Here is a 21,304-nt window from a genome sequence, read left to right as displayed (position 1 = left end):
AACATTGCGTACTATTGAGCTTCGCAAGGAGAAAATGGCTGTGGAGATGGAGATGGAGCCTCTCAAGGCTACTTGGGCAAAGTATGGTGGTACTTTGCTTTGTGATGGATGGATAGATGTGGGGAAGAGAAATGTGTACAACATTCTTGTGTCCTACAAAGGCACAATGTTCATTTGTGCCATAGATGCATCGGGTGGTAGGGACGGTGGTTATAGGGGAGTTCATTATGTCCCACATGCGCCAGGCAATCAATGAAATTGGCCCTGGTAACATTTTGCAGGTGATCATGGACAATGGGTCCAATTGTGCATCCATGGGCATGATGTTAGGGGAGGAGTTTCCCAAGATTGTGTGGACACCTTGTGCAACACACAACCTTGACTTGATGATTGAGGATGTGGGGAAGCTTGATTGGGTGAGCCATGTATTTTCAGCTGCATCTAGCATGGTGAACTTTGTCACAAAGAGGCCAAAGGTTTGAGCATGTATAGGGCCAACAGTGATCTTGAGCTTCTAAAGTCCTCCAAAACTTTGTTTGCATATATGTTTATTGTGGTGGAGAGACTAGTGAGAGTGCGACATGGCCTATTGTGCACTGTTGTGTGTCGTGAGTGGACAACATGGGACAACAAAGATGAGCCCAAGTCTATATCATTCTCTCATCTGGTCATGAGAGGTAATTGGTGGTAGGATGCAAAGGGGTTACTGAAGGCACTTTATCCCATATATAGTGTCCTTCGGCTCACAGACATGGAGGGAAGTACCATTGGGCTGCTTTATGAGTTCATGGATAGAATTGGTGAAGCTCTCAATATACTTGCATACCCTTATCGCCTACCAGGTGCGCACTCTTGGGCCTTAACTAAATTTAGTCTCTGACTCTTTCTCCTGCGATGATAAATTATTTTATAAATGTATAGAGTCTAGATTCTTGGTGCTTCCTCAATCTTGATCTCTTACGTATGTCACATGTAGAGTTCAAGATATTAAGGAGATCTGGAATCGGTGTTGGGATTGGTTTCATAGGCCAATCCATGCTGTTGCTCACATTTTGCATCCCCTTTGGAGGAATGAGGAGCAATACCTCAATGAGGAGGTAGAGTCAGGATGGACCGAGTAGATTACTAAGTCGGTGGGATTGGGAGGTGATATATAACTTAAGCGGAAGCTCGAGGATGAGCTTCTCATTCACCGCAACGGTAGCCATATTTTTGGGCGAGCTACTGCATTGCTCAGGGAGACACAGTCAGAGCTAGTGTCTTGGTGGTAGAAATACGGTATTGGTACACCCAACTTGGTAAGGTTCTTAAATCTTGTAATTTTGTCTCCTATTCTTTCAAATCTATATTCAAATGCTACTCTCTTTTACTTTACGTTCTTTTTTGTACAATGTAGAGACGGATTGCATTGAGAATTCTCTCACAAGATTGCAGTTCAGGGCCTTGTTAGAGGAACTGGAGTACATGGGCTCTTTTTCACACGAAAAAGAGAAACATGCTCTCCACAACACAATTGGAGAGGCTTGTCTTCTGCCATTGCAATCTCCGATTGCTAGAGCAAAAGGGTCTTCTTGTTGAGCATCGCTAAGTGAATCCAGATAAGATTGATATCATGAAGTGAAAGGATATTTTTGATATTTCTCAGGAGGAGAGAGACATCTATTCCGCACTACATGATCTCGTCGAGAGGCTAGTACTAGTGCTGCACCCGCACCTCTAGAGGATGAGGCATTTGAGGACTCAGCTACCGGCAGTGAGCGTGAGAGTGAGTCTACAGTGGCTTAGGCAAAGGATGGAGATGAGGATGAGGATGAGGATGCAGATGAGGATCAGGATGCAGATGAGGATCAGGATGCAGATAGCAGCTAGCAGCATCATTTTATTTGGACATATTATTTAGTTTGGACATGTTACATCATATATTTATGTACTCTTTTGATACTTTCTTGATGCTAGCATCTAACTTCATTTGCAATTTATGCCATGGATCATGGATTTTGAGTCATGACTCATCACCCATGTGGTGATCCTTTTGATTTCTGTTTAGTGATCACTATTAATTAATGAAGTATGAAGCTTTTTCTTGGTAGTGGGTAGTGGGCCAATGATCAATCGTGATTTGTGATATCATCATATCTTACATGTATTTTGTTTTTGTTGAAATGAATTCAATGTGGTCTCTTATAAGTTATGTCAAAGGGCTAAATACATTTTTTTGGTATATTTCAAGTTAAAAATATACATGTTTTTTCTATTTTGTTTGAAATCTTTTTGGACCGGTTTCTTACCTTTTAGGAAATGTTTCAAAACATAGGAAACCCATTTCATACCTGCCGTTTCAGAAACACCTGGCAACAGTGGCCCTAATGATGGCTTTTCTCTCTCTCTCTCTCTCTCTCTCTCTTAAAAGCTGCCCATGAAGTATACCGGATGTTGAGGACTGTTTTGGAGGCTTCCATCACGAAGAAATACTGAAGGCAAGGGTATTTCCAGCCACTGTACTTGTTGTACCATCCATTATACCAACTATACCAGTCACTGTACCGGCTAAACCAGCCATTGTACCTGTTGGACTAGCCACTATACCGGCTGTACCAGCCATTGTACGTAATGTACCAACCATTGTGCTTCTTATACCGGCCAAATAGAGAGTTGTACTTGTTGCTCCAGCTCTATTGCATGAAGATCCGTGGTTTTTGGGAAAGAATTAATACCCACACGGAGGTATATGGTTTATATTGTTGGCTCGGCATCTCTACAGCATGTGTACTGGCTGAATTTTATGGTTGCCTCGTGTTGGGATGTGCTATGGCATTTGTGTATGGATAATCCGGCATCTCCCATGGGGAGAGTAAGGCCCTCAAAGCTTGTACATGCTATATTTCTCCTTGGGTAATCAAATACTCGGGTTTATGGAATTTTGTTTATGGCTCTCTTTTATTGGGATGGATTATTCTTTTTCGCTTCCTTTATTTCGGATGCATTGGACTTATGGAACTCATGGTTTACATACCTTGTGTAGTTGTCTCTTGTCCTCTTGAAGATTGTTTCATGTGTGGGTGGAACAATAGAGAGCAGATGGAAGGGAACATGGGCACTTTAGAGGATAGTGTGAGTTGGTGGCTAAAATGTCTACAAACTATTGGTGGCCGAAATGCCTATAAACTATGTGTAGCAAAAATGTTTATGGAGCACCAGGATATCTATGGCTGTGAGTGATTCTCATCTTATGTTTCACACATGAGCCCACCTCTCCTCCAAGGTGTGGTTCAGAGTACTAACACGGAGTGCAAGTGGTAGAGTGGACATGACACCTGGTTGGCAGGGGACATATGTCTACGCCAAGGGTCATGTGGACTGATACCTTGTTGGCACGCGACTATGTCTACGCCAAGTGGCAGTAGACTGGAATATGATATGCTAGGGACTTGGTGTCTGCGCTTAGATCCAGTGGACGTTCTACATCCGCGTGCACGGTCAATTGGTCTTCTATCTCTTGGCTTGGTGTTTGAATGTTTAAGCATGGAAGGCAATGGAGAGTAGCATGTGTTTGACGTGACATTGAGGATTTGGTAACGAGTAACTGCTGCTTGGAGTTGGATTTCACTTGGAGTATAGACAAAGAGACATGATTATGATATTTGGACTTATGGGATTGTTTCTGTCTCACCCATTTATTTTGGGACATAGTTATGAAATTTGGACTTATGGGACTCTTTTTTGTCTCACCCATTTATTTGGGACATGATTATGATATCTGGACTTATGGGATTGTTTTGTCTCACCCTTTATTTGGAACATGATTTTGATATTGGTATTATGGAGACATATTTAGTGTCACCTATTTATTTGGGGCATGGACTCTTTTAGTTATATTGGATCTTGTCTGGCCTACTTGATGGGACATGATCATATTGGATATATGGCTTGAAACTTAAAGTTGCGGGTATCTTTTAAGAAGCTGGGGACGATGTCACCAGCCTGGATATTTCCCAGTAAGAAAGGGGTCTGGTGGACTCTAGGACGTCTAAATATTTGGAAATTACAAGCTTTGGGAATGGGGGATTATCCTCGAATACAAAGGATCATACTCCTAAAATCTAGGAGGGTTATTGTTTTTGGCCCGACTTTGATGGAAATTCCATTCCCATCATTACGTCTGGAATTGAGCATATGGGGGGACATGCCAAAGCACATTTGGCAAAAGGTCTACCAGTTGGGATATTTTTAAAGGTAAAGATTATGGGAGGACCCATCTCTTAGATTGGGACATGTGGCAAGAAAGTGGATCAAAGTGAGACAGGTGGCCTCACACTTGTCACTTCAGCTATTGTGTGACTCTCCACTTGTCATTATAGCCTTATCTTGCCATTTTAGCTCATGGGAGGCCCAAATCTATAAATTGGAGCCGTCTCTCTTCATGTAAAGGAGGCTCTGTTGCTGCACACTTGCCTCTACCATCGTTACAGGCTTCCCTAATGATGGCTACTCTCTCTCTCTCTCTCTCTCTCTCTCTCTCTCTCTCTCAGGCTGCCCTTGAAGTATACTGGCTGTTGGGGACTGCACACTTGCCTCTACCACCGTTACAGGCTGCCCTAATGATGGGTACTCTCTTTCTTTCTTTCTCTCTTGAAGGTTGTCCTTGAAGTATACTGGCTGTTGGAGGCTTCCATCGTGAAGAAATAGTAAAGGCATATTTAATCATTTTATTATGATTTCCACCACTATACTTGTTGTACCATCCATTGTACTAGTTGTATCAGCCATTGTACCGGTTGTACCAGGATCCAGCCATTGTACCTGCTGGACCAGCCACTATATCAGCTGTACCAGTTATTGTACTTCTTGTACCAGCCAAATGGAGAGTTATACTTGGTGCTCCAGCTCTATTGCATGAAGATCCGTGGTTTTTGGGGAAGAATCAGTACCCACACGAAGGCATATGGTTTATATTGTTGGCTCGGCATCGCTACAACTTGTGTACTGGCTGAATTTTATGGTTGCCTCATGTTGGGCTGTGTCATGGCATTTGTATATGGATAATTCGGCATCTCCCATGGGGAGAGTAAGGCCCTCAAAGCTTGTACATGTTATATTTCTCCTTGGGTAATCAAATACTCCAAAAGGGGGGGGGGGGGGGGGTCGGTCCATTTTGGCCTATATGCGGTGTGAGCTGTGCACATCTCCCTTTCACAGTTTTGTGGATGAAGTGGCATATGTTTTTAAGGCCGTGGCGCCGTGGCCAATTTCAGTGTCTGATTGCATTAATGGTCAAGTGTTTTGCTAATTGCGAAACCCCGAGGCTCTACCACAAGTTACATTTCTTGGGCATAAAATCCTTCTTATTGTCTGATTGACCCTGAGAGTTTTTCTTATGGTCCTTTTGCGAAACCCCCGGGCTTCACCACAAGTTACATTTCTTGGGCGTAGAATCCTTCTTATTGCCCGATTGACCCTAAGAGTTTTTCTTATGGTCCTTTTGGTCTTTGCTGTTTTGAGCCCCCTTACCTTGGGTAGATGACTGCTGTTGGGGTTTAGGGGTAGATTGTACTTGCTTGGGCTTACCTTCGTTCAGTATTAGTTCTTGATTCTGAGAGAGGGTCAGTGCTCATGTATAAGTTTGAGGCTCAAAATTTCTAACTGGGTACCTAATGTTAGTGTGTAAACCTCGAATGAACTGCTTGAGCTTATCTCCTTCCAATATGCCCAAATGCTAGGCCATTGTAATGACCTTGTTGGAATAGGTCAAAATAGGAGAACCACCCTGAGTGAGTTTGTAAAACTCGATCTCAAGATTGGTCATGTACTGTGGTGGAAGAAAACGAGCTTTGAGGTCAGCCACAAAGATAGTCCAACGAGCTTTGAGGTCAGCCACAAAGATAGTCCAATGAAATTGGAACTGGCCTTTGATGGGGTCTGTGTAAAGTTGTGACTAATGGTGCCATGAAGTCACAGCTTCCCCAGTGAGTTGGGGTGCTGCCATATGGACTTTGTTTTGTGGATTTGTAATTTTAGCTAAAGGAAAATGTGCTTCAAATTGAGTAACAGGAGCATGATCACACGTACCATCGTACTTACTGAAATTTTGAGAGGTTTGTATGACGATGGTGGTAGGGGTGGTGGAGGACGGGGTATTTGGAGCCGGCTGCGGGAGAGATGCCAGAATCTATACCATTGTTTGGTGATGCTGGATTTGCATAGCCTCCCGTAGGTGGCTAACACACAACAAGACCTTCTTTATAGCTTTATGTCGTGAAAATCTTTAGCATTCAATTCAAAGATTAGAGAGAGAAGTGAATGAGAGGGTAAAGTAGATGACACCTTATTGGGTCCCAAATCCCCACTAAAGAGCATCCCCCATGCAAGCAGGAGTATTGGCTTATATTAATCTTTGGAGAATGCTGTACAATGCTTGTTTAAACAAGCGATATGAATGCCCAACACAAGGACGAGGAAGACTGTACGTCGGTGGAGTATCCACCAATCGAAGGCTCTGCCGAAGACTCTTCGGGCCATTGATGTAAGTCCAGATAGTTGTAGGACCATAGTTGCATGAAACAGAAATGGCAACAGCAACGGTCGGCCTCTGGGAAACGGCAATGGCTCAAAACTAGGAAAAGGAAATGGTGGATGTATGTTACATAATATAAAAATAATGAGAAAGTTTATAACCAGGGAAAAGTTTGAGAAGTACACTAGCATAATTTGAAATAAGTAGTGAGCAAAATTTGTAGAAAATCACTAAGCAAGCACTAGATTAGACAACTCAATGGGTGATTTTTTATTCAAGATTAAGAAACGGAAATAGAAACGACGACTCTCAGGAAATGACGTTTCCATGTTTTCGGGCTAGGTAACGGCCAATTTCTGTTACTATGTGTAGGACTATACATATGCTGACTGAATGCTGAAGAGGGTCTTCAATGATAGCCTTGAGATGATTGGATGTTGAAATGCTATTGTACTTTGCTGAAATATTGAATGATGGAATGAGAACGATGCACTTGCTTTTATATACCCCTAGACTACTGGTTGGCCAGTAGCAAAATGGACAAAAATAGCATTAAATGCTATAATTGCTTTTTTTTCTGTCCTGCTCGACTGGAGCCTAACAAGCATAGGACTGTTGGCATGCTGTAAATGCTGGTCGACTGGTATATGAGTGCTCCAATGCTTGGTTGACTGGCCCATGCTACTATCCAAGGCTGTGAGTAGTCCTTGGACAGACCAATAAAGCCAAGGGCTGGCCCTTTGGTTGGCCCAGGTTCCATAGGGAAAGCGATGCTTTAGGCTTAATGCTAGTGATGCATACCTACTTCTAGGGCTAACTTTGCATGCACTATCTGATGAATGCTCTAAGAGGGTTAAGATGACTAACTCTCGACTGACCTACGTAGCTCGTGCCTGACTGTCCATCCACTGAGGACTCACAATGGGGTCATGACATATGACAAATATTCCTACAAAAGGTACAACTTCTATACAGAATGTTGCACTGATGATCATGCCAGTGTGTCAATCATAGTTGCAAGGCGTTTCATGAAACGTATTTCATAAACGTTTCATTCATTTTCCAGAAGTTTCAAAAACGTTTCATACAAAAAGGGGGGATACAGGCCTCAAAATTTATATACAGGTTTATAATATGTTACAAATATGTTGCCTTCCCTGCAAAACAATATTAAACATGCATCATTTACACATTAAAACATGTTTACAAGCTAAAAGTAAAGAATCTGGGTGACCCAGTTACAGTGGGCACCCAACTGAGTCACTGACCAATTGGCATAAATAAATTGGCAACATCAAGAATCAAGATCTGGATTTCATCATCAATAATGGCAACTACTCAATAATGGCACTCAAAGTGATCACAAAAAGTTTAAATCCTAAGCTAATACAAAAAAAGTAAACTGAAGTCTGAAATACACAAAGTAAAGCATGCTGAAGCTTGAAAGATGCAATCATGCATGAATGATGACAAATAGTAAACTAGAGGAGCTTGATAGCCCCAAAGACTAGAGTCCTCAATATGGAGTGTGGGCACTGCCAACTGGGCACTCAATCCTCAACAGCCTCGATGTCCTCATCAGTACTCTCCTCGGTAGACTCAATGTCACCCTCAGAAGAGGATGATGCTGGCTCAACTGCCGACTCGTCTCAGCTGCTGCACTAGTACTAGCACCTCCTGATAATGCTACTGTAGATGCTCGTGTGCCATGAGCAGGTGCCATCAACTCCTCATACAACATAGATGATAGCATATATGTCGCGCTCCTCGTGAGGTATCTCTAGGACATCTCAAATCGACATTGACCTGACGAGGCTTTATCAGATTGCCCGACTGCTCAGATAGGCAGAGATTGCCATGGCAATACACCAACCGCTCCAACTGAGTAGTAGACAATGTGTTCCTCTTCTTCGTATGGAAGAGGGCCCATGTGCTCGAGTTCCTCTCAAGAGGACCCGAACTGCAATCTTGTGAGAGGAAAGAAACTTTGTAAGTACAGGCCCCAGGGTACTAAAGTCTAAGTATAATCATCATTGATCAATGTAAATAACAGACTTGTCTTTTAGAGTTGTACTTACCAAGTGAGGGCTATTGATCCCATACTTCTCCCACCATGAGACTGGCTGAAGCTCTCTCTCTCTCGCATGCATGCAGTCTGTCTACCAAATGCGTGGCTGGCATTCTGATACACTAGCCGCTCATCCTCCAAGCGTTTCATGAGCTCCACGTCTCCTCCTGTCCATTTCTAAATGTAATCTTGCCATCCATCTTCCAACTCTTCATTAATATACTGGGCCTCGCTACGCCAGAGAGGGTGCAATATGTGGGCAACCACGTGGATTGGTCTATGGAACCAATCCCACCGGTCATTCCAAACTCGTCGAATGTCCTCAACCTTGAAAATTAGCCATGAATGATCAAAGCTATTAGCTCACTCCTACAGGCTACGATAGATCATAGTACGATACAACTTACAAGTTACAACAAGAAGGCAACTAGTTGGAAGTTCAGTACCTCTCATCTGTCAAGAGAGTGCATCGGTTAAGAGCCTCTCCAATCCGGTCCATGAACTCGTACAAGAGTCCAAGAGTGCTGCCCTCCATGTCAGTGATGCGAAGAACACTATAGAATGGTTGAAGAGCTCTCAATAAAGCGTTTGCCTCCTTCCACCAATCTTCTTGCATCACTCTGTGTGCAAAAGCAACTGCCTTCAGGTGCTCATGGTCCTCCCAGCTCATCCACTCTCGAGTAACCACTGTGCGCATGAGTCCCTGTCGGACTCTCACTACCCTCTCAACCACAATGAACATATATGCAAACTTGGTTTGTGAGGGCTTCAAAAGCTCAAGGTTACTATTGGCACGAAACATTGCCAAGACCTTGGGCCTCTTGGTAACAAACTTCACCAAGCTACGCGCAGTGTCAAAGATGTCAGCAATCCACCTAATCTTGGCAAGATCTTCAATGAGCAAGTCTAGGCTATGGGATGCACATGGAGTCTATACAAGCTGTGGAAACTCATCCTCTAGCATCTGTCCCACAGAGACACAGTTGCTACCATTATCTGTGACCACTTGCACTATGTTTTGTGGGCCTATCTCCATGATAGCCTCGCGGAGGTGTGACCATATAAATGCTCCTATCACCACTGTCCCAGGCATAGATATATCAATGGCACGCAAAAACATAGTGCCCTTGCAAGAGGACACCAAAATATTGTACACATTCCTCTTGCGTATATCTGACCACCCGTCACATAACAATGTTCAACCATACTTGCTCCAAGTGGCTTTTAATGGCTCCATCTCCACCTCCACTGCTTGTTGCTCTCTTCTGAGCTCTTTAGTGCGCAAGGTCTCATAGGAGGGTCCCTCCCACTCACATCCAATGCGGTTGATTTCCATCGTGGTGTGCGCACAATGTGAAAAGACAAAGCACATTGGATGAAAAGCCTAGTGAGTTCCCTAGTTGCATCTCTAATTGCCTGCTTTTGCATGCTTGCTTGAATGCTTGCTATCTTTACAGAGGCTTTGGGTGCTACGGGCAAAGGGGTTCGTGTTGCCGTGGGAGTGGAACTACCAGCACCCCCAAATCCTGCTTGGCTCTGTGCATCTTCCTTTGAACCCAACCGTGTTCTCTTTGATGCCTCACATGTATCCTCACTAACCCCAATATCCTCAAGCACAGGCCCACAACCGCGTCCTGTCAGTTGCTGTCTTTTCCATTCTTGTAGCTCAGCTTTGATGTTTGCAGGCACAAGCTTGCATGCAACAATGCCTTCCCTGGTTAAACCTGTGAAATGGGCCACACAGATTATGGACCCTCCTGAGGAAATCCCGCAAAAATTGCATTTCCACTTTGGTGTGCGTGAACCACCGTATTTAGATAGGGGAGTGACATGGGCCCACATGGCATCCTTACCGCGAGGCATCTTGACAAAACCAAGGTTGGATTGGCACCCTGGCATTAAAACCCCCAAATTTCAAAATCTGTGTTTTTTAGAAAATCGAAGAAAAAAAGCATAAATCAGCACAACCAACCTGAGAGTTGGCGGGCACGGAACCTCGGAAGTGCGGGAGGAGCTGGTAGGAGCTGATTTGTGCAAGGCAAGAGCTCCTTCAATCAATTTCCCAGTCGCCTGTAGACGTTTTTTTTGAAAAACGTGCTCTCTGGATAGGATACGTTGAAAGAACGTAGGTTTCCCAGGCATCATGAAAGAAATGTGTTTCTTTCCTATGAAACGTTTCGTTTCATTCGCATGGAATGAAACGTGTTTCATTGCAACACTGGTGTCAATGTGTATCCGAGTGCAGGGTGCACCTGACATTCCCTCCTGCTTAACTTGGCGGCAGGTTTAGGGCTTCCAATTAGTCCGCCAACAACCGGGAATACTCTTGAAAGAATTCTTCATCCAGCCATACTTCCGCAAGAGTTCCTCGGTCTTTAAACTTCGTGTAAAATTGTCGTATTCTTCGACCGGATCCATGCTTCCATCTGTGGAGGAGAATTTTCTCTGGCTCTATGACTTCAGCTTCGTCGATCGTATATGGTTGTTGCTTTTCTGATATATCTTGCAATGTTGTGCGTACATATGGCTTCACCAAGAAACATGAAAGACATTGTGCATAGTCCAACTTTCCGGCAATTTTAACTTTAGAGAGACATCACTTAACTACTGAATGACTCGAAATGGCGGAAACTTCGGAATGAAAGTTTGGGACAACGCTCACCCACTTGCTCTTAAAGTTGACATCTCGCCTAGATTTGTTGGCTTGTCGGATATATGTTTCCTGAGCTTTGGCAAGGTGCTTCTTAACTGACTTCATGATTTTCGAGAATGTCTCATTGTTTTTATTGGCTCAAGAGATGGTGACACTTGTCTCAAAAGAGATGAGAACCGGCGAATGTTGCCTCATACGGTGTGCGGCCAATACTTGATGAGTGAGTATTGTTTAGGATTGCCTGAACCAGTGGAAGATGTTATTCCCATTTTGACTGCTGGTCGTGGCAGTATGACTTGAAAACGTCAGAGGCCATTTGATTGTATATTTATGTTTGGCCATCTGTTTGTGAATGGAATGCAGTGGACAATTGCAACTTAGTCCCAAATTTGTCAAATAATGCTCTGCAAAAATGGGATGTAAATTTTGGACCTCTATTTGATGTGATAGTCCGTGGCAAACCACCAATGGGGTACCAAAACCAAATGAACAAGTGAGCTATGTCCCCGATTGTGGCTATTTGCTTGCATGGAATGAGCATGCAAAACTTACTGAATCTGTCCACAATTGTCATACATTGTGTGTTTTCTAGATCCAACTGAGGCGAGAAGAGGGCCTACAAAGTCCATACTAATGTTGTGAAAGGGTCCCTTAGGAAATAGGCAAAGGCTAAAGTAACCTTGCCTATTTTTTATGAGGAACTTTCACCTTTTGACATATCTGACATGATTGGACGTGTTGGTTTTTGCCTCTTCATGTTTTCTTCGTCTTTTCTTTTTGCTTCTTGACGTCTATCTTCGTCCTTTTCTTTTTTGCTCCTCCATAGTGAATTTGAGATCCCTTCTTTGGGCTTCTCTTTTTCTGTGCAAGCTTCATCTTCGGAGAATTTGTTTGCTCCATCGTTATTCTCCGGAGCTCTACTGTTCTTGGTGAAAGCGTACTTTCTGTTGGTGTGTTGCATTGGAAGCTTTATCCCTCTATTACTTCTTGTTGGCTTTCTTCTTGATGTGATTTCTTTTTGACATGGTGGAGGCCTTGGTGTTTTTTCCTGATTGCAGTATTACCATCCACCGGATGCTCTCACTTCTTTAGGTATCCGAGTTGGGTCACCAACCTGATGCCTTTGATACCAATGTTACATGCGTTGAGGTTGATCATGATAATGCACAACAAGGCATTCTTTATATCTCTATGTGGTGAGAATATTTTGCATCAATTTAGAGATTAGAGAAAGAAGAGAATGAGAGAGTGAAGTAGACGACACCTTATTGGGTCCCCAAATACCCACTAAAAGCCTCGAGTCCCCCCCCCCCCCCCCCCCCCCCTCTCCCGCCCCCGCCCCAAGCAAGCAGGAGTGTTTGCTTTTATTATCTTTGGAGAATGCTGTACAATGCTTGAGTAAACAAGCTATCTTTCACTCTCATAGCTGTTGGTTTGCTAACCCTAACCTTCCCACATGGGATGCTTTGCTAATGGTCTCTAGACACTGCCAAAAGTTGACGATTGACTGTTGGTCATTATACAACAAAACTTTGGTGTCGTTTGCAAATTGTTGAATCAAACCATTAAGTGCAATTTGCGAATCGCAGGGGAGCCAAGGGACAATCTTGTTTGTTGGTATTTTTTAAAGGAAAGCTCTAAGAGAGCTCCATTTTATTTAGTTTACCATGGGCATAGCCAAATATAATTTTACTCCATGTGGGTGTAAGTCCTATACTTTCCATTGATTGTGTTGCATCCCAAGCCCAAATATGGACGAACGTGGGGTTTGGTTAACCTGGGCATTGGGATAAGGCATCTAAAGGGGAGGTCAAAGCATGATGCTAATTATAGCTCCTGGTGTGTAAGAGGACTATATCAGTCAATTATTGGCATAGTTTTGGAGGTTTTATCATTCTAATTCTAGACTCGAGGCGTAGCGGACGACTACTCGGTACGATGACACGTGAGGGGTGTGTTATGGTAGTGATCGAATGCGATGATTGTTGCACATGTGAGCTATGTCTCTAGACGCCTAAGAGGCTCTATTGTTGGGTGGTAAGGTAGATGCTAAGTTCCTCATGTTCCTTAGTGAAAAAGCTAACCGTAGGTGGTTTTGTAGAATATGGTTCTTACGTTGGTATCAGAGCGAGAGCCAAACCTGCTGATATAGAGCTTTGGAGGAATGGTTTGATGTCATAGGAAGTGCTTTTTTGTCCCTAGCTTCTCGTCCATGTTTTAAGAGCTCTAGAGGATATTCCACAGGAACCAAATTTGCAATTGTTGGTATGTGAGCAAGTTCAGGGGAAGGAGAGGAGGTCATGACAATGGAAAAAGAGTTGGTTGACTTGTTTTTCTAAAAAGCAGCCGTGCTACAATGGGTTTGCTGTGGGTCTTGGTGCTTATGGTTGTATGGTGGATGTCCTATAAGATATCTTCATTCGGATCCTTGTGAGTGGGAGTGGATTGATGCAGCCAATCCAATGAAAGGGTAAGCCTCTTGTCAGCTACACTATCCTTAATACCAAGCTCCTTCTATTTGGATAGATTCAGAGGACTTCTACACGGAGGCCGCATTGGGAGAGCTATGACATCACCCCATTGATTCAAAATAGATTTTGGCACTCATACGTGAGGAGTAGATCTTCTACTTGTTTTGGTTATTCTTACATGGTACTGTTTCTATTAATTAGTCGAGGGCTATTTTTTGGTTGTGTGGATTCTACTTGTAAACGGCTCTACTCTCAATTTTATTTTTCACGTTTGGTGCAGACACTCCGACTACCCACGGTGGCAAGTGATCACCGTTATGTGGTCAATCTTGCCAGGGGTACAAACGATGAAGTGTGGGATGGAATGGTGTCTAGATTGTAGGTCCAGATTCAAGACTACGGGGAGGATTTGGACTTCCACATCATGAATCTTGATAGGATGGACGTGACCTTTGGAATGTCCTAGTTTTTTGATAAGAAAGAGACGATGTTGTTGGATTACCCGGGTCATAGGCTCTCATTTGTTCACAATAGTGAACTATATGTAGTCTGGGTATGGATTTTGTGATTTGAACTCATAGGCTCTCATTTGCTCATGACAGTGGACTATATGTAACCGGGGGTGATGTTCCCCTTGGATTTTGTAATCTAAACTCGACTTGGGCTTCAACCGTGCATATATATAAAGCTCTTTTTGATCCAAATTCTAAGTCATATTGTTGTTTTCATGATCTTTTTAATGCTGAAATTTTGTTAAGATCATGTGCTTGTGAATGTAATTCAATATTAAGCAGTGAGGTTTCTAAAGAAGAAAAAAGGCTGGATGATATTTTATAAAAGAGTTTCGTGATGGTTTTCTTAGTGAGTTACCAGATGATCCACCACCCGGCAACCTTATCGGTTTAGCTAGGAGGATGAGATTTCTCGGCAATTGCAAGATTATCTTAATAAAGCTTTTGTTCAGTCTATTATGTCTCCATGGGGTGCTCTTGTTCTTTTGTCACGAAAAAAAGATGGTAGCATGCGCTTATGTGTAGGTTACAAATGATTGAACAAACTCACCGTTAAGAACATGTTCTTGACAAATATCCTTTGCCGAGGATGGATGACCTGGTGGATCGTCTTCAGGGTGCTAAGTATTTCACCAAGATTGATCTATGATTAGGCTATCATCAAATAAGGATTAAACCTAAGGACGTGCCTAAGACTTCATTTTGGTCATGCTATGGCCACTATGAGTTTTTGGTCCTACCTTTTGGATTGACCAATGCTCCTGCTACTTTTCAACAGATGTTGAACGATTTATGTCGTCCGTATCTTGGAAAGTGGATATTATTGTATTTTTGGATGACATACTGATTTACAGGAGGTCATTGGCCTTGGTTGGTGAGCATTTTTATTGGCCACGCATGAAATTCTTTGGTGAGGATTGTGTGCAAAAGCGTACCCAATGCCAGCTTAATAAAGCTCAAAGGCTTATAGCTGGGGGTCAAGTCACAATCAAGAAGGGATTTCTTGCAATATATGCAGGATGTGCTAAGAGTTGCAAGGGAAAGTGTAAAGAGTGCTCAGGATTGCGCTCAGTATTATGCTAACCAAGAACGGACTACGAGAGTTTTACATAAGGGCATGTGTGTGTATCTTAAAGTCTCAAGAAGCTCATTTACTTGCTTCATGATCTCTCTTTGGGATGCACTCACACGATAGGCTGGCCTATTAAGTGGTGGGCTACCCAACACAAGATCAATGCGATGATCTTCCGGTCATATGGGAGGCAACTCATTTGGTAACTCATCAGCAAAACAATTGTTGTACTCTTGCAAAAATTTCAGCCTATCATTACTATGAGTGTTTACATGCACATTATTTTCTTCAACATGTTCGTGTACCAAAATCAAGTACGCAAAAACACTCTTTTTCGTTACTTTCTTAATTTGTACATGGGATACAATAAAGATAGTATCACCCTCTTCACGAGCATGAATCGCATACTCTCAGCCTTTATGCATGAAGGTGATTTTGGTGTTTTTGTAAGCCTTGCACGGATCAATGTGCATGTGCCAAGGCTTTCCAAGTAATACATCACAACCACTTAAAGGCGATACAAGGAAGTTTTCATGATCCACATAGCCTTGAATGTGTATGCGCAACTTGGCAATAATCGGCATAACCTGTACTACCAACAAAGGCAGCCCCTTCTTCAATTTGAGGATCCATGTCCCTGGCTTCAATATCCAAAGCAGTTGCTATCTGTGTAGATATGAAGTTCTCAGTTGCACAATCATCAAACATGAATAAATCGGGCTGATCCTCAAGCTTCTCCAAGTGTTACATACAACCTTGCCTCTGCTATCATGTGAAGTATTGCCTTGCAAATCCAGAACCATATGCACATTGAGCTTTGGTGCATTCACATTATCACGCTTCTTCTTGTCTGGACATACTTTTGCAATATGCTCAGTGCTACCACAAGTAAAGCATTTTTCCTCGTTCATATGTTACTGTTTCATAGAGGGGAGTGAGTATCAAGAAACTGTAAAGAGGGAGGACACTCTTCTCCTCTGGCTGGCCGCTTTGGGAGGAGAAGGCTATCTCGTACAATGTGGTGGTTTTTTTTTCGGGGGGGGGGGGGGGGGGGGGGGGGGGAGGGGGGGCAACCACACCGGTGGTCTGTATTGCCAGGAGGGATTACGACTAGTGTCAGTGAAAAAGAAACCGTGACGCCAAATCCTCAAGAAGGCCTTGCGGTGCTTCCGCATATGGTCAGAGACACCCTACAGCTTCCCCCACTGTCCACGGAGGGTATGAATGATTTCAAGCCAGATGCTCCGGATAGACTCCGTTGGTGGAGTGGGGGTGCCCTTGATGGCCTCGCCGCAGAGTGAGCTCACTAAACGTGCCACGCAACAATACTGATACAAATCTCCAATCTTTGGTTGGAGCCAGGAGTCCAATGGTCGATGGATGGAGCTGAAACTGGCACTACAGAAATACAATGATGAGAGACATGCAGGGCATGTCAGGCCTCCATGCAAGCTTTGCCCTAGCCTTGTGAAAGCTAGCCTTATGCAAAAATGTAAGAGAGAAGAAGAAAAACTCAAGGATAGCTAAAATAAACCTAGCTTGGCATACCTTGTTTAACCACCCAACCATTATATATACTAGTGACCCAAGGGGTCGAATGTGTACCTTACCGGCCACACACCATACTCATGCACCCCCTGTGTCCCCGTTGGTACCCCCATGCTACACATCACTAGGTCACACCTTGAGCAGGCCACGGGGGGGGGGGGGGGGGGGGGGTGTCGTGTTTTGATACTGGGGGCACCCTCCTTGTGACAGCACACATCACTTCTTGTGACTGCTTGTAGACAGAGTTATGAGAAAGATTTTTTCTGTGAATGATGTGTTTGCTTTTATATGGATTTATGCTGCTGGTTGGTTATCTTTCATGCTGTCGGCCTATTTTGTGGACCAAAAAATGCTAATTGTAAGCATTAAATGCTGTGCATAACATCAATAATGCCTTTTTATGCTGGCAGACTGGAGCATTTACCTGACTGCTGTGCAGTACTGTATGCTGGCCGACTGCAGCTTGTTTGCAAGCCATGCTGGCCGACTGATGGTTGGAAGCTCCTTATGCTGGCCGACTGCAGTATGGAGGCCTCTGTAGGCTGCCTATGCCATCCATGGGCTAGAAGGTGGCTAATATGTTGAGTATGCTAGCTAGGCTGGCCATCATGCATAGGTTCTCTTTCAAAAGAGGAGGATGGTAGTATGCACTTCTATGTTGATTACAAAGGCTTGAGTAGGCTGTAGAGAATTGATATCCTTTACCAAGAATGGATGACCTAGTAGGTTGTCTATAGGGTGCAAAATATTTCACCAAGATTAATTTGAGATTAAGCTTCTATCAAATAAAGATAAAACCTGAGGACGTGCCAAAGACCGGGTTTCATATGTGATATGGTCACTGTGACTTTTTGGTTTTGCCTTTTGGGCTTGACCAATGCTTTGGCCACCTTTTTCCCCCTCCCAATTGGCCTTAGGCCCAAGATCCTCCTGCAGTTACTATTTTTTCACCGCCTGTAGCTACTTTTTTACCCGCCCGTACGTGATGCTGCCGAGGAAGCACCATGTGGGCTATGAACCCAAGACCTTCTGGTCCTAGACAAATACCTCTACCACTTGAGCTATCACCTCATTGGCACTCCGGCCACTTTCCGGTGGATGATAAACGATTTGTTTCATCCTTACTTGGGAAGTGCATAGTATTCTCCCTGGTAAAGCACTGATTTACAATAGGTCATTGAAAGAGCATATCTTTGAGTAGGTAATTAAAAGAGCATATGTTTGAGTAGGTCATTAAAAGAGCGTATCTTTTAGTCTTGGAGATTCAAAGACGAGAGAAGCTACTGCGAAGGAGTCGGGGCGTCTCTGGGGTTGCAGTGCAGTGGTGTGGGTTCGTGACTCTTGGGGGGGTCATGAGTCAAATTCCTGCTAGTGCACCCCTTGGTGTGTGGCAAAAAAACACTGCCTACGGGCTGGCACTCAAAATTCGCAACCTTGGCCATCTTGTTGATTTTTTGAGACGATGTTTGTTTGCCCCACAATGCTTTTCAGTGCATGTAGGAGATGTTTTTGCTGCTGTATTCCATCTTATGTCTCCATGTTACTCTTCACTTCTCTTCTCCAAAGTCTTCTACATGGGACACTGATGGGGTGCTACGTAGGAGAGGAATCCAGCGACCAAACAAGAACCGGCATTTCATTCTTAAGTGGAAGAGTTACCATAGGAGAAAGAGGAGAGACCAAGTAGTTGGAAGAATAGGTAGCTGAATGGCACAGTATCGGAGGCCTTGCCAGAGTCTACAGAACAACAATAGACGACTTCCGACTTGAGACTCCTCTATCACAGCTCCAAGTTTTTAAATGTGATGAGTGGAAAAAGTACGTGTGAAACCACGCTCTCCTCCAGCTTGTTTTTACTTATTCTTGGTTGCATGGCTGATGATAGAGTCCTAAACCGAGGCATAAATGTTGGCCATTTTGTCCCCTACAATGATGGTTTTGTAGGACTAAGTATATCCGGCAGTTTGGCTGGACGGTGTATTGGACAGATCTGGTGGTGGGCATGGGGAAATTATTGGGAAGAAATGTCAGGGGGCCAGAACCCCCTTTATAAAAGAAAAAATTCAGTACCATACGTATTCAACTATAGTACCTATCCAGTACTTCCCCCTATTTTAACAAATAATAATTTAAAAATACCCACTATAAGAATGTGGGATCACTGATAGTCCTGCTTTTTAAGATAGGTTACTTATTTTTAATGTTGTGCCAGCGAACTTGTGTGATTAATACGTGGACAGTCAACACTCAAACCATTGTGATGCAATGCTTCTTACATAAATTTAGATGTTATGATAATGGCAAACGGTGTGCATGTTGTTCCCAGATTGGTGATAAGTTCAGTAGCAGGCATGGACAAAAAGGTGTTTGTGGCACAATTGTTCAGCAAGAAGATTTCCCTTTTTCTGAGCGTGGTATCTGCCCAGATTTGATCATGAACCCCCATGGATTCCCAAGGTATCTTTCTATTTTGTGTATAACCTGCATTCCTTCACCTACATGTAGAAAGATTTTTTGTTATTTGTATTTCCACTAGTGGATTCTTTCATATGGGCTGACAAAATGATGGTAAGGGTTATCACCAGTCTGAAGTAGAATGAGACTCGTACAAGGGTTCACACGTCTGAAGTAGAATGAGACTGTACAAGGGTTCACACGTGTTTGATAGAATCAAGGCTTATGATGTGAAGCAAGTTCACAAGTGAATCAAAGTTAGAAAAGTCCCAACCTATGAGTTTTTCAATGAAATTTCATCCAAACTGTCCTACATAACAACTGTGGTTTAATAGCCCACTCCGAGGGAAAGGGGTTGCAGCCCCATGTGCACAAGAATTTAGATGAGAGATTTGTCATAAGGAAGTCAGTAATTAGCCTGCTGAAAGATATTATCAACTCGTATGAACAAGTTTCGTTAGACAAGTGCTCCAACATGATGTACTCCAGGATGTGACTATCTCTTGTGGCCATCACCTCTTTCAATCTTCTGACGTTGAGTTCCACCCTTGAACTTGTAAGCAGCACTTTGATCGCTTGATAGGGGCCTTGTTATCTAGGAGGCAACTTATACATCTTGCGGCTTTCCATCCCTAGGTTGATCTCTGAACAATCTCTCGCATTGGGTGTGATTGGGATGGAACCTCTTATAGGGTATTTTGCACTACAGGGTTAAGGAAAGAGAGGCAAGATGTGGAGGTCCCGTAAAGCTACATGGGCAAAGTATGGTTGCACATTGCTATGTGATCAGTGGTAAACTGTTGATAATATTTTTGTGTCCTCTTGGAAGAGTGTGTGTCATTGACACATCTGTGCCGGGAGTTGTGGTGATGAGAGAATTTATCTTCAGGCACATGTGCCAAGCCATCGAGGAGATTAGACCTCAAAATGTAGTACATATTGTAGTAGACAATGGCTCAAACTGGGTCTTCATGGATAGAATGATCGGGATTATGTATTAATACATTGTGGTTGAAACCTGACTTGGGGATAAAGTGAACCATTTAACTTTAACATAGGAAGTTGGAACCAAGAACAAAATACACAGCATGAGATCATTTGACACCACATTGGGGCCGGAAGGGGCTGACTCCCCTTAGTTATTATTACAAAAGGGAATATTTAACATTTTTGTTGGTGGCGAATTCCTCTTCAGGACATAGTTCCGGAACAACTAACGATGCACGGAAACTCGGTCCACGGACAGAAATCTGAGAATTTTTGGGTGGTACAAAATCTGCAACGGTACGGACAAGAGGTATGGACTGGTACATCGGTACAATACAGTATGGTACAGCTGGTACAGATTGTATGGTTGGTGCAAATCTGGTACAAAAAGGTACAAGTAGCCAATGTATGGAATCGGCAGGCAGCATTATAACTGTTGTATGGATGGTACCAACAGCACGACTGCAGGTATGGAATGCATGGACAGGAGCAGGGCTGTTTGATTGCTTGTGCAATCCCCTTGGGACGTGTGTAGGCGACAAAAAAGAAGTCAACCATCCCTAAAACCTCAAAAGCATATACTTTTTTGTCCAAGCTTGACTTCACGTCAATATTAAAATAACAAAAATATCAATGTTCTGAAGCCTCACACATTCATTAATGTGTTGGGATTATCCGCGCTGCACATTAATGAGTGTGTACATATACCTTATAAAAGTACAGTAACATAGACAGTTACAAACACGTCTAATTTCACTTGGTTTTTTCTTGGCCTGCAACAAAACCAAGCTGTAAGCAAACAGTTTCATGCCATAGCCCTGAGGTTGCGTAGTTCCAGGCATCCATGACTCCTTCAGCAGTTATACACATGTCAAGCAAGCACGACCAAATAACATACCTCAAGTCTTATGTTCACACACACATCCAGATATGCATGTGTGCACGGACATACACATTCCATTGGACATTCTCTCATTCACATTGCCTTTACTTAGCTTTGGGCCCCAGGCATAATGACCATCATATAG

At 43.3% G+C, this 21,304-nt stretch overlaps 1 protein-coding gene across 1 annotated transcript in view; it reads left to right on the top strand.

The window, feature by feature from the left end:
* Window positions 1-21,304, top strand: part of NRPC2 (nuclear RNA polymerase C2) — a 161,063-nt gene that overhangs the window by 125,848 nt on the left and 13,911 nt on the right. The window contains exon 30 of the mRNA XM_086781473.1: window positions 19,162-19,292. Coding sequence (XP_086637599.1) covers window positions 19,162-19,292 — 131 coding nt within the window. The remainder of the gene's footprint in view (window positions 1-19,161; window positions 19,293-21,304) is intronic.

This window comes from Cibotium barometz, chromosome 43 (assembly GCF_041138505.1).
Source record: "Cibotium barometz isolate CiBa-2024 chromosome 43, ASM4113850v1, whole genome shotgun sequence".
In the NCBI taxonomy this organism is placed as follows: domain Eukaryota; kingdom Viridiplantae; phylum Streptophyta; class Polypodiopsida; order Cyatheales; family Cibotiaceae; genus Cibotium; species Cibotium barometz.
This window is presented reverse-complemented; position numbering and strand designations above follow the sequence as displayed.